At 37.2% G+C, this 12,500-nt stretch overlaps 1 protein-coding gene and 1 long non-coding RNA gene across 5 annotated transcripts in view; one reads left to right on the top strand and one right to left on the bottom strand.

The window, feature by feature from the left end:
* The window catches only part of LOC146488674 (uncharacterized), a 2,828-nt gene extending 1,374 nt beyond the window's left edge, over positions 1-1,454 (bottom strand). The window contains exons 1-2 of the long non-coding RNA XR_014866521.1: positions 1,045-1,454; positions 1-962 (exon numbers count right to left, since the gene is read on the bottom strand). The exon at positions 1-962 is cut by the window's left edge and continues 1,374 nt beyond it. This is a non-coding gene — a long non-coding RNA (uncharacterized LOC146488674). The remainder of the gene's footprint in view (positions 963-1,044) is intronic.
* A 5,766-nt stretch (positions 1,455-7,220) lies between these two features.
* The window catches only part of LOC146488673 (fibroblast growth factor receptor 2-like), a 15,380-nt gene continuing 10,100 nt past the window's right edge, over positions 7,221-12,500 (top strand). For 2 of the 4 annotated variants that reach the window (XM_085119187.1, XM_085119181.1), the window contains exons 1-4: positions 7,221-7,498; positions 10,808-11,101; positions 11,483-11,572; positions 11,970-12,005. In XM_085119187.1, the coding sequence (XP_084975313.1) occupies positions 7,414-7,498; positions 10,808-11,101; positions 11,483-11,572; positions 11,970-12,005 (505 nt within the window). In that variant the 5' untranslated portion in view covers positions 7,221-7,413. The remainder of the gene's footprint in view (positions 7,499-10,807; positions 11,102-11,482; positions 11,573-11,969; positions 12,006-12,500) is intronic. The other 2 variants (XM_085119191.1, XM_085119195.1) reach the window with 2 other exon arrangements.

Here is a 12,500-nt window from a genome sequence, read left to right as displayed (position 1 = left end):
ATTTTGAATATTGCGAAGAACCTGGGGTGGAGGTTGCGTGGTAGGTTGGTTAAAAAATAGAGCACAATTGAAGACAGCATGTTGATGCTGGTAGTGGTATGAAGATTGAAAGCACTGAAAGAATTGATTGGAAAACCTCAGCACATAAAACACCATTATTTTCAACAGTACCATTTAATATCTTCCAAGTTTTGTAATATTGTTTTCCTCAATCAGCCAATGCCTCCCCTAGAAGGCGTATTTTTATCCTCTATCGTTCTAATTGTTTTATACTCTATAGTATTAAAAATTTACCCAAAATTCATAGTCTATAGTATCAGGATGAAAATTAGGCAAAAATCCATAGTCTATAATATTAGGATTAAAATTCTGCCAAAATCTATAGTCTATAGTATTAGGATAAAAATTACCCCAAAATCCATTGTCTATAGTAGTAGGATCAAAATAAGGCTAAAGCGAAAATCTGTAGTCTATAGTAATAGGATGAGAATTTGACTAAAATCCGTAGTCCATAGTATTAGGATGACACTTTCTCCACGATCCATAGTCTGTAGTATTAGGATGAAAATTAGGCCAAAACCCATAGTCTCTAGTATTAGGATGAAAATTCTACCAAAATCTATAGTCTATAGTATTAGGATAAAGATTACCGCAAACTCCATAGTCTATAGTATTAGGATAAACGTTTGCCCAAAATCCATAGTCTATAGTATTAGGATGAAAATTAGGCCAAAATCCATGGTCTGTAATATTAGGATTAAAATTCAGCCAAAATCTATAGTCTATAGCATTAGGATAAATATTACCCCAAAATCCATAGTCTATAGTATTAGGATAAACATTTGTCCAAAATCCATAGTCTATAGTATTAGGATGAAAATTCTGCCAAAATCCATGGTCTATAGTATTTCGACGAAAATTAGCCCAAAATCCATAGTGTACAGTATTACCATGAACATTAGCTCGAAATCCATAGTATTAGGATGAAACTTTAGGCCAAACATTAGGCCAAAAACTTCAAAATAGTATTACCATGAAGATTACCTCGAAATCCATAGCCTATAGTATTTGGATGAAAATTTGTCCAAAATCCATGGGCTATAGTATATGGATGAAAATTAGGCAAAAATCCATAGTCTATAGTATTTCGATGAAAATTAGCCCAAAATCCATAGTCTATAGTATGAGGATGAAAATCAAGCAAAAATCCATAGTCTATAGTAATAAGATGAAAATTAGGCAAAAATCCATAGTCTATAGTATTTCGATGAAAATTAGCCCAAAATCCATAGTCTATAGTATGAGGATGAAAATCAAGCAAAAATCCATAGTCTATAGTAATAAGATGAAAATTAGGCAAAAATCCATAGTCTATAGTATTTCGATGAAAATTAGCCCAAAATCCATAGTCTATAGTATGAGGATGAAAATCAAGCAAAAATCCATAGTCTATAGTAATAAGATGAAAATTAGGCTTAAATCCATGGTCCATAGTATTACGATGACAATTTGTCCAAAATCTACAGTCTATAGTATTAGGATAAAAATTACCCCAAGATCTATAGTCTATAGTATTAGGATGAAAATTAGGCCAAAATCGATAGTCTATAGTATCAGGATGAAAATTTGGCCAAAATTGATAGTCTATAGTGTTAAGATGAAAATTAGCCTAAAATCCATAGTCTATATTATAAGGATGAAAATTAGCCCAAAATTCATAGTATATAGTATTACCATGAAAATTTTGCCAAAATCCATAGGCTATAGACTATGAAAAGACTTACAAATCTATACAAACGTCTCTAATTTTGAGACGGCGTCCCCCAAAACCATATTAACTCTCAAACTTTTTCTCGTTTTCTGTGATATACTTATTCAAACGCTCCTGTGAGCCAACTCGTGAATGCAGAAGTAAATAGTGGCAAGGTTTAAAACATAGTTCGCATTGTGTTTAGTTGGCCCAGGACTCGAAATATAACACATACAATCCATGAATCTCATTAGCGTGCATTTCTGGACATATCTCGCCTCACGGGCATTTTATTCCGCATCCTAAGCCGCTAAGACTTTTAGCCGTTCTCCTCAGCAAGATTGAGCTCCTTGAATAGTTTTGTATTTTTTAAGAAAGTTTTTGAAAATTGTCTGGAGCCTTTCAATTGGTTAGCTTTTAAATGCGAAAAAGGAAAAAAATTCTCCGTTATCTCGAGAATCGAACCCGGGACCCTTTCCTTCTAAGTCAGTTTACCACGCCACCACACAACAAGTCCACCACTCCCAAAGGAGAGATTAATATTTGTATTTGTAAGTTGTTGAGGGTTTCGAACTATCTGGCACCCGTGGCGCTACGATTTTAACGGTCAAATTACTTCGGACCGCCAAAAAAGAATACGAGAATGAGTAGGAAACACCGTCAGACGTTTCTCCATCGTATTTTCTCCTTCCATTTTGGGCGAAATCCCTGTTGACTTGGACGACAATCTCGGCCTTGAGCGGCTTTTAACGCGGCGTTTAGAGTGTACTATATTTCGGCTGGCCAAACCAGCCTTCTTCAGGTACAATGAGAATTTGCATTCTACCTGAAAAAGGCTAGTTTGGCCAGCCAAAATATAGTACACTCTAAAACGAAATTCTGCTTCTCTTATCAATGAAGTAGTGTTTCAGTAAAAATTGGAATCATACCTGTAAATTTTTGTGGTGAGATGGATTCCCAGAAGCGTTCAAACATTTTCCACAAAGTCGGGCGCCAGTTAAGATTTGCGATTGATTTACAATGGCAGATTCTCTTCCCTGTGGAAATACCAATCTGTCCTCGAAGCGTAATTTCTTTGCCGAGAACTCTCGAATGTCCACTGTTTAAATTGCCGAGTCCATGGAAATTGGATCCTTGGAAATTATCTCCTTGGAAATTAGATCCATCGAAATGTAATTCATTTGATCACTATGGTAAACCGACTGTGACTTTATTGGGTCCCGTAGTTTCTTTTGTTACGTTTCAGGGGCGATGGCATTGTGGACGCCGGCATCCTTTGCCAGCATCCACAGAAAGGCCGAGAAAAGAAACCTTGACAAAAAATGAATTAATAAATAATTCCACGTGAGTCTTAATTATCTCCTCCCCATGACTGAAGACGTAGGCATAAGAAAGAAAAAGCATATTAAACTGGGAGGCAGGCAATAAATGGAAAAAGACAATTAAATTAAAATTACTTAACGTTTTTACGTTTGAAAAAATTGGGTCGGTCGGGCGATGAAAAATTTTTTAAGGGACGGTCATATTTAACATCCAATTCAGTTATTTGAGGGCGGAGATTTTCAGTGTGCTTACGTTTTCACTCGTATGTTGGAGATGTTGAGCCTGCAACACACTGGTGGGAGTCAGCAGCAACGAAGGGAAGTCTTGACTCCACGTGACGTTCGATTTCTGTTAGAATAGGCCATTTCCGAGTTGCTTTGAACCTCATTATGAAAGCGAGGCTATGTGCAAAGTTTTTTATTGTGAAAATTAGTTTTCATTCATATGAAAACAAAACTAATTTTTATATGAAAATCTTTGCACTTAACCTCACTTTCATAATTAAGTTTTTTTTTTCACTCTTTTTTACAATTACGAACACTACAGTTACAAACACTACAAATACTACAGATACTCTGCCTACACAACTGCAACTCTAATTACACAATTACTTTCTGGATTTAAAAGATACTTTATATAAAGTTACAATACGGGGACTTGCATTATCAAAAATATACATATAAATTTACATAATTTACATAATTCTATTTAATAGAAAAAAAAGAACAAAAGAACCAGGCGGCACTTACTCCTTTACAAAATAATTAGGATTGACATTTAAAACAGGGTTCCATTTTGCCTGGAAATGTTTTAAACTTAAATTGCTTTGAGAGGCTATAAGCTTTTCAATTTCATACTTTCTCTTGACTACATCTTCGAAAGGCAAAAAGAGAGGGATTTGGTTATTTTTGCGGCAATTCCACAAATAAATTTTACCTAAAATTATAAGGTAGCTGAGCAGGTCAGATCTCTCATCTAATACTCCTAAAATAATATTAATATATTCCAGTTTTATTTGCTCCTCGGTTACTGTTAACCAAAAGTTTTCAAATTTAGTCCAAAAATCTGTTGAGAAAGAGCATAGGTAAAAGAAATGTTCTAGCGTCTCTCGAGAGGTTTGACAAAACGTACAAAGATCACTTTGAATCCTTCCGATTTTTACTAACCGGGTATTCAAAAACAAAATGCCATAATTAAGTTCACAAGAACTCGGAAATGGCCTAATGAAAACAATGACAATTTATATAGCGCTAAAATCGAAAAGTTCTAAGGCGCTTTACAAAAGTAAAAAGAAATTCATTACAAAAACAATGGTGTTAAAAATATGTACAAAAATTGTTCAAACGTGGAAATTAACTAGATATTAACCAAATGTTAGTAACAGCGTTCATCATTCCATCTTCCCCTGCCGTAGGAGGTTATATAGCACATAGAGAATGAATCAATGTGTTCATAGTACATTCACAAACGAGTGAATTTTGGCATGCAGAGTCGCTGTTGATAATTGTAATGCAGCGATCTACTTTAAGTGGAAATCCTTGTGGAACTTTCTTGAATTCAGTTAGCAATGCATTCATAACACATTCATGAGCGAATTAGTCCATTCATGCAGAGTTGCTATTGATAATTGTAATGTGCGTGTGCTTTCTTTTACTATGATGAAAATAAAAACATCTTTTATCTGGATCTAACAATAAATAATCACAGGATAGTGTCCCGGCTTCAACAATCTTTGGGCAGATCATGAGGAAGGAATGAATTGAAATTGAAGCTGGAGAGATCACCCATTGGCGGTTTCCTTGCAAAGCCGCACAGCCTGTCCTCCGTTGAATGAATTATTCAGTTCATCACGTATGCCGACACGCTTGCTTGTGTTGATCAAAATATGATGGCGGTTTTTGAGGAGAACTTTCTATAATTTGTTCTTGTGAGTATTAGAACTGCAAAGGACTGCCTTCCAACTAGCTGAATTTGGCGTGTTAAGTGTGCCGCGTGAATGTGCCCTTAAATTTGCTTCTTATTTAAGGGAAGTAGGGAAACGCAGCGATAAAAGAAACTCCTGAGTTGAGAGAAATGCAGAAAGTGATCCAAATTCTTTTGCTGACGTTGGTAAAATACCGTTCGTACTACCACTGTAACAAAAGTAAAAATACGACACGTTTTACCACAATTTCTGACATTTTTGAAACTCATGACAACTCTTTTAGAATTCACGGTAGTTATTGCAACTCGTGACATCATTAATCACGTCAATGTACGTGCGACACGATTTTGAATAAAAAAAGTCCTTTGTTTGAAGCGAAAGAAGCAGATCCGACGATCAGTTTTGATGATTCGCTGAACACCTCCAGGATTAAGCTGCTCTCTCTAAAACATTTATTTTGTTTAAAAAAAGTCAAGTTATCTTGTTTTAAAGGGGCAGTACGTGTCATCTATTTTAAGTGTGACTTTCAATAGACAAAAAACATATTTGCTTTGATGTAAACCTAAAAATATAATGGTTTAGTTTTGTTAACAATAACCCGACTAGTGCACAGAAACTAGTATTGATCATGCAATAATGCAATTTATAAAAAAAATTACCTTTTTTAAGTTTCTTCGAGTGATTTGGAAAGATGGCTAAAAACCGATTGTATTTTATTCTTCCTCGGAGAAATCATTTCATATTTTCCTCCCGGAGCTCTAAGCGTAATTTCATGTTAGAAAAGAGGTCCTTAGTCTATATTTGAGTGGTTTTGATCAACATACAGTACAATCTCCCTGTCAGTGCCCAAGGCCCTTCACGTCTTATCAGAATAGAACTAGCCAATGGGCGCGATTTTAGAAGGGGGATTTCAAGTACAACAAAATTTACGTCTTGGCCAAATTGGGAACGTCTAGGTGAGCGAAAGCCAGTCCTATTAGAGTTGGAACGTGACTTACAATATGAGACCCCCAATACCAGGCCCCAACATACGATCCCAGGCCCCGACATACCATATCAGGCCCCAACCTACCATAATAGGCCCTGGAATTTTCTTCTATTGTTTAGTCGTGTTATGATGAAAACTGAAGTTGGAATGCTTGTTAATCGGACGGTTTTCTCCAATGTCTGAAATTATAAAATAATGTACACAAATAAAGCGTCCTCCTTCGGAACTGATCAAGCTGCAATTAAGGCGCACAGAATCAATCAAGGTCCCCTTGCTGACCTTCAAATCCTTCGCCATCTTTCATGTCTGCAAGTCACGCAAGCTTGTCAAAAACTGGCGCAGATTGTACGTAGTTCAGTCGAGGCTTGCGTAATTCATTTTGAATAAAAACAACGTCGCAAAATACTTCTTTTTTAAGACAAAGCTTGCGGAGAGAAAAGTCAATCGGTTGAGTACAAACTCGCTGTACAAGCATTGTTCCGCTCGAACGCTCGTTTACGATATCGACTTCGTCGCGAAACATTTTTGAACATATTCAGTGGAGAGGTGAATAACTCGGGTGCTTACAAATCCGTTTGAAGAATTGTCTCGCTCACCTCTACGAAAGAAATGATGTTCATTCAAAACTTCTACGTACGCTCCCCTTGGAAGTAATAAGAGATACAAATATATTCCCAAACACGCATTCAAACACAAAATAGCTTTTACTGATAACATGCCTTTAAATGATAAGTTGCACAGCCCTTTTTACGTTAAATCAAACCTAACCCTAAACTCTCATATCGAGAAAATTACGAAGGAATCGCAGCGGTTTATACTGAAACACCGGTACCTGTCCGTAGTGCTCTCTGTACTCAAATTCATTTTAACCCATCATGTCAACATATCATTTGACAGACAAATCTCTTTACACACGGGAACAAACTTTCGGTAATACAACTTCAATATTTTACAATTAAAATTCATAATTCAAACGTTCTGTGATCCAATATTTGTCTCAATAAGATTCATACCTGTTTTTCTTTCACCTATAAGATACAATTATAACGCGTCACAAACAACTTGATTTCGTTTCATTGGGGCCTGGTATTGTACCTCGGGGCTTGATATTGCTGTGTCGAATAATATTACGACATCGGGGCTTGTTATTGTTGCCTGCGTAACAAAAAACTTGATTTTGTTTCATTGGGGCCTGGTATTGTTCCTCGGGGGGCCTGATATGGGGGGCCTGGGATTGTAGGGAACGTTCCAAACCCTGCTAGAAGATTGCCTAACCTGATTACGGACTTCGACTGAACATCACTACACTCTTCAGTATACTTTCTGAGAAACACATTGTTCCGAACTTTTGAAACACACTAGCGAACCGTTCCTTCTTTGTAGAACTGAAGACTGTGTACAGCACGCAAGAAATACAATTGTTTCGCCATGTTCCTGTTGTGGAAAACATTGTCGACAGCTCTCCTTGGTCTGGTGCTACTCTATAGCAAAGCAGTCTCTTCCATGTGCCCAGGTAAATGTCTATGAACCAAAATCATTTTTATCAAGTTTTGTCTGCCCGCGATTAGTAATCAGTCGCCATACGCGAAACTGGTAAGTAGTCGTGTTCTGATCAGGTTATGATTTTAAGAGGCTGTGGGATGCGTATATGTTTCTGAAAGGCCGTTTATATATGTGTAATTTGCCTTGTTGACCCGGCGCATCAAAGCTAAATTACACAGTAACCGAACCGCAACCACTGTTAATGCAGAGAAAGCCGCCCTGAATAGTTAAGACAAGAATATAAGCCATAGAATATATAGGTTTATTAAAAACTGGTTATAATACAATACCGCGGATTTGACTGGCTTAACTGCCATGAAATATGAGCCATTATACCATGCCCGAAAAATAGCTTCCATTAAGTTCTCCTCTGGTTGTTCTCTGGCTTGCAAAGCCAAATCAGCGAGATCTAGTAATATTACTTGATTGCTTTTAATTTTTGTTCCACTCACGCTTGTGGCATATGGTATGATTACAGCCATTGGCCTCTTTGCAGTGTCTTTGGCTATCTATATCATATCATATCCAACCTCTCCAACGCGCGCGAGTGGAATAATTGTAAATTAATTTTTCCCAGTGAATTTCTTCCTCAGCCTTCTCTGTGATCTCTAAATCTCTATTTTGCCAAGTACAATATATGACGAAAATCTGATCTGGATAAATATTGACTGAAGGGGTTTAATATGTGATTAGGTTCGTGGATCGGAGTTGATTTCTCCAGTATCAAACTAAGCAACAACCTAGTATCTGAATTTCAATTACTGGGCTGAGTTCCCTGTTACAGCTGGCTGAAATTAATGCTGGGATAGTGAATTAATAACGAAAGGAGCGGTAGAAGAGTTACTTCACTTCGAATTTTTAATTTTCATTTTGCGAATTATATAATATGTGGTAAAAACAACCGGAAATTCTTCAAGCTTACCCCCTTTATCGGCTATTATATTTGGCACAACTCGTGTCCGGTAATATTGCCGACCCATTCTCGTTTCCATGCAATCCAAGTTTCAAAGTTGGCAATACTCTCAAACTTTGTCATTAATTTATAAATATTGAGTAACCCTGGCCTGGCTCCAGAGGCCAGAGGCCCGTTGTCTAAACAAACAAAATACGCCTCTATTAGTTTGAAATGTAATGCAGCTTTCATTACATTGTTATTCTCAGACCACCTCAAAGTACAGAGACACCCGACAATCGAGAACACTTAAAGCGGCAGAGTCACCTATTTTTAGTGTCCTTTATAGTTTTGTATCGGTCGAGATGTTAAAATAATAGTTGACAAATAACTCCACTAGTGCACAGAAACTAGTATGAATTATCTTTGCCAACTGATGGCTACGATGGAAATGGATTGCAACTTGTAAAAAATTGGCCAATTTTTTCAATTTCTTCCTGCATATTTTGGAGAAATCGCGAAAAAACTTATTGTAGATTATTCTTCCTTAGTGAAATCACTTATTAATTAATAAATTTCTCACGCTGCTCAAAGAGCAATTTCGTATTGTACAAAAAAGGGTCTTTGTCAAATACTTGTGTAGTCTTGACCAAAATACAGCCAAATCTCCGTGACTCACTGTGCCCCTTTAAAACAAAATACTTTGGAAAAATGTCTCCTGTGAGTCCCAGGTAGTTTTGTGTCCTTTCAAGGATATATTTCTGTAAGCTAATGCAGATTGACCTATCGGATGCTTTAGCTGCAGAGAGTTTTATGAAACGGAATAGTATTTCCCGGCGTATTTACGAGCTGTTGATGGCTTTACGAAAATGCTAGCTCAGCTACCCTGTTTTGTTCCTTTTTTTCAGGTTTTTGGCAGTTTATTTAATTTATGTATTTCAGCGGTCACGCTTTATGATTTTGTCCGCTGACTTTTAACCTAAACCGTTGGAAATTTGCCTCTTTTCCTAGCCAAAGAATTTCCCTTTTGTCCTAGTTTGTTTTCACTTTTCTTTTGTTTATTCATAAAGTCTGGAACACAGCATTAGCCCTGTTGATATCGTTAGGAAAATGTAGCCTGCGTAGCAAGGCACGTTTCCATTTGTTCGGGTGGTGATTTTTCGCTGTTTGACCGCGCAGAAATTGGGAAGAGAGCAGTAAACTCTACGGAAACGTTTCCTTCGTGGGTTAGTGTATATATAAAAAAAAACGATCACAGTTACTACCCTGAAGAACAGACGTTTATTTAGCCAAGCGCGGAGCACAAGGCCAGTCATTTGTAATTTTGTTTCCCTCTCAACTCGCGCTCCGCGCTTGTGCCTTGGGCTTCCAAGCACTTGGCAAAATAAAGACCTGTTATGCGCCTGTTATTTCCATCGTTTAAGTATCGATTACTTCTTAGAACTTATTCTTTCAATATATCACTCCAAAAAGTTTTGTTTTCTCTCTGAAAACGGCATATTACAGTCTTGAAACGTATAATCAACATGACCGCAAATTTAAAAGCCTTCTTTCTCGGTCCTAGTTAGACCTACAAATATACGCGCAAGTAATGGATTCTGATTGGGCCGTTTTTGTTGGAGTTCCAAATTATCCCTTCTAGGAGAGAACAGAGTTTAATCCAGGTTCATTAATTATTCATTACAATTTGTGACCACGATGAGGGAAAAAAAATGATACCCGACCGAAAACTTGCCCCGTAATAATACATCATTCTCAGGAATAAAGAAGTATACTAAACTTAAAATTGAGAAAGGCAGATACAAGCTACAAGCAAATTAGTGTCTTTCATAAAGGTATGAGCTCAACGAGAGCTGCTTTTGACCATATCTTCTTAAATTGTTTGCCACAAAGAGCGCAAAACAACTGTATGGGAAGCTAATACTTATTGCTGATCAGTATCAAATTTCTCCTTGTAATATCAAAGCGGTCATGAGCCTCAGGAGTTGAATAAGGATTTTATTGTTCTTTTAATAACTTCTCCCCAGTATTTTCTAACAAAAAATTCGGGACAAGATTTTTTTTACAGCCTACAAACAATAGACCAATTTCGGTATATTAAAATTCTAGTTTGGCCTAGCTTCTCTTGTCAGACATGAATATTAATATATATTTTTGTATTCCCGTGGGCCTCGTAGCCAAGCTACAATTTTATAATATTGATTGGTCCATTGATATAACACCAGAGTCTATCTCACTCGTGAAATAACTAAAAAAAATATAACGATACTGAAAAGCACCCTTCCTAAGGCACTTATTTTAGAGGAAAAACAAGGCAGCTAAGGTTTAATTGCTTGCAGAAAAAATCTATCGCTTCGCCCGCGGATAATTTGTTTTTTTATTTTTCAGTTCCTGAAATTCCCAATCAGAGGAACGAAACAGTGATTGTTAATGTCGTTGAGGGAGCAGACGTAACACTTTTTTGCCAGGTTACAGACAAAGGATTAAAGCACAAACTTTCCACTTACTGGAAAAAGAACAATATAACACTCCAAACAAGCAGCCCCACGCGAATGAGGGTCAAGGTTAACAGATGCCTAAAGATAAAGAGGACGACAAAAGACGACGGGGGTATCTACACGTGCGTTGCTGAGAATACTTGCGGCGGAAAGAACGTTCTTTATATTCATCTTTTTGTTGAAAGTAAGTAAACAGACTAAATAGAGCGGGTTTTTTATTGAGTGTCGAAAGTAAGTTTACGTCTGCCTTGGTTTTTCTAGGGACCAAGGGTCTGGGACCTAGGAGCGACTTCTCACAAGTTGTAAAGCGGTTCACTCACAATGTGGCCAGCGGAGTTATAAATAAAACTAGGAAAATATTGAATTTGTTTCTCTGTCGTTTGATTGCTTTGTATTCCGCCGGCTCTAAACTTTTACTTTAAGAACTTTTGTACATTGTGGTCATATCTTTATTTCCCAGGGCCCCTATGGATACCAGCCTCGTAGCTGAATGAGCTACCCTGGTTAAATAAAGTTATTTACTTACTTATTTCTTTTCATGAACTTTCCTTTCACTTTCAAACAGGGGAATATACGATGACAGCGATATCTACGAAGACTTTCTGCTCTATGCCCCGGGTGTGGGGGGAGCTCCGAGCTACATTACAATCCCGGAGTGAACGATTTATTATCGGCATTCGAAGATATTTTTATATACAGCAGCTTTTGAGTTCAAATCGAACTGATTTCTTTGCAAGTTGTGATAGCATCGCTTTTTGAAAGAGAATACATAGGAAGTTGCCCAAACATGGTGTCAATACCGAGAGTTGAACCAGGGGCACATGGGTCGGAGGCGAGTGCTCTCACCACTACGCATCCCTGCCCCCGTTCCAAACAAAAACCACTCTAATGTTTTGTTCGTTTGATACCAGTTTAAGGCTGGTTTCCATATGATCGCAGATCGCAATAAGGTCTGCGATCATATGGAAACCAGCCTTTACCTGCTTGGGCAAAAGACAGTTTCAAAACGAAAGTTTCATTAAAATTGTGTTATTTTTGGTTTACGTTTCTAGGTCCTACGCCGGATATCAACAGGAATTCAACGCCGAGTAAGATTACACTTGTATTAGTACTATATAATAGAACTCCTGAAATTTCTCTAAACAGGATCAATGTATTTGTTTATTAATTCATTTACTAGTATTTTTTAAATATATATGTAAATATAAAACGGTCCCAGCACAATAATGTTCAATAATAATGCACTCCCCTCCCCAAACCAACAAGAAAACCGTTTGCGTGAGGAAAGAATGAGAGTACCACAGTAACCCAACCAAATAATGACTTGCTTTAGTCCACGGAACCTTTGTACTTTAAGATAAGACCAGGTAAGGTGTTCTAAGTTTCCAAAGAAACTGTGGTGCTACGTCAGTGAGGGAGTGAAAACAAATTTTTGGTTCTATCAACTACGGTTGCTAAGATAATTTAGCCTCAGTAGAATTTGTTTACCGCGTGGCTAAATTACCTTGTTAACTTAAGCCGTGTTCACACTAGACCTCAATTAAAATCGAATTGTAGTCGAGTTATATTTGGAGGGCGTTCAC

This window comes from Pavona decussata, unplaced genomic scaffold, assembly GCF_977016875.1.
Source record: "Pavona decussata unplaced genomic scaffold, jaPavDecu1.1 SCAFFOLD_9, whole genome shotgun sequence".
In the NCBI taxonomy this organism is placed as follows: Eukaryota; Metazoa; Cnidaria; class Anthozoa; order Scleractinia; family Agariciidae; genus Pavona; species Pavona decussata.
This window is presented reverse-complemented; position numbering and strand designations above follow the sequence as displayed.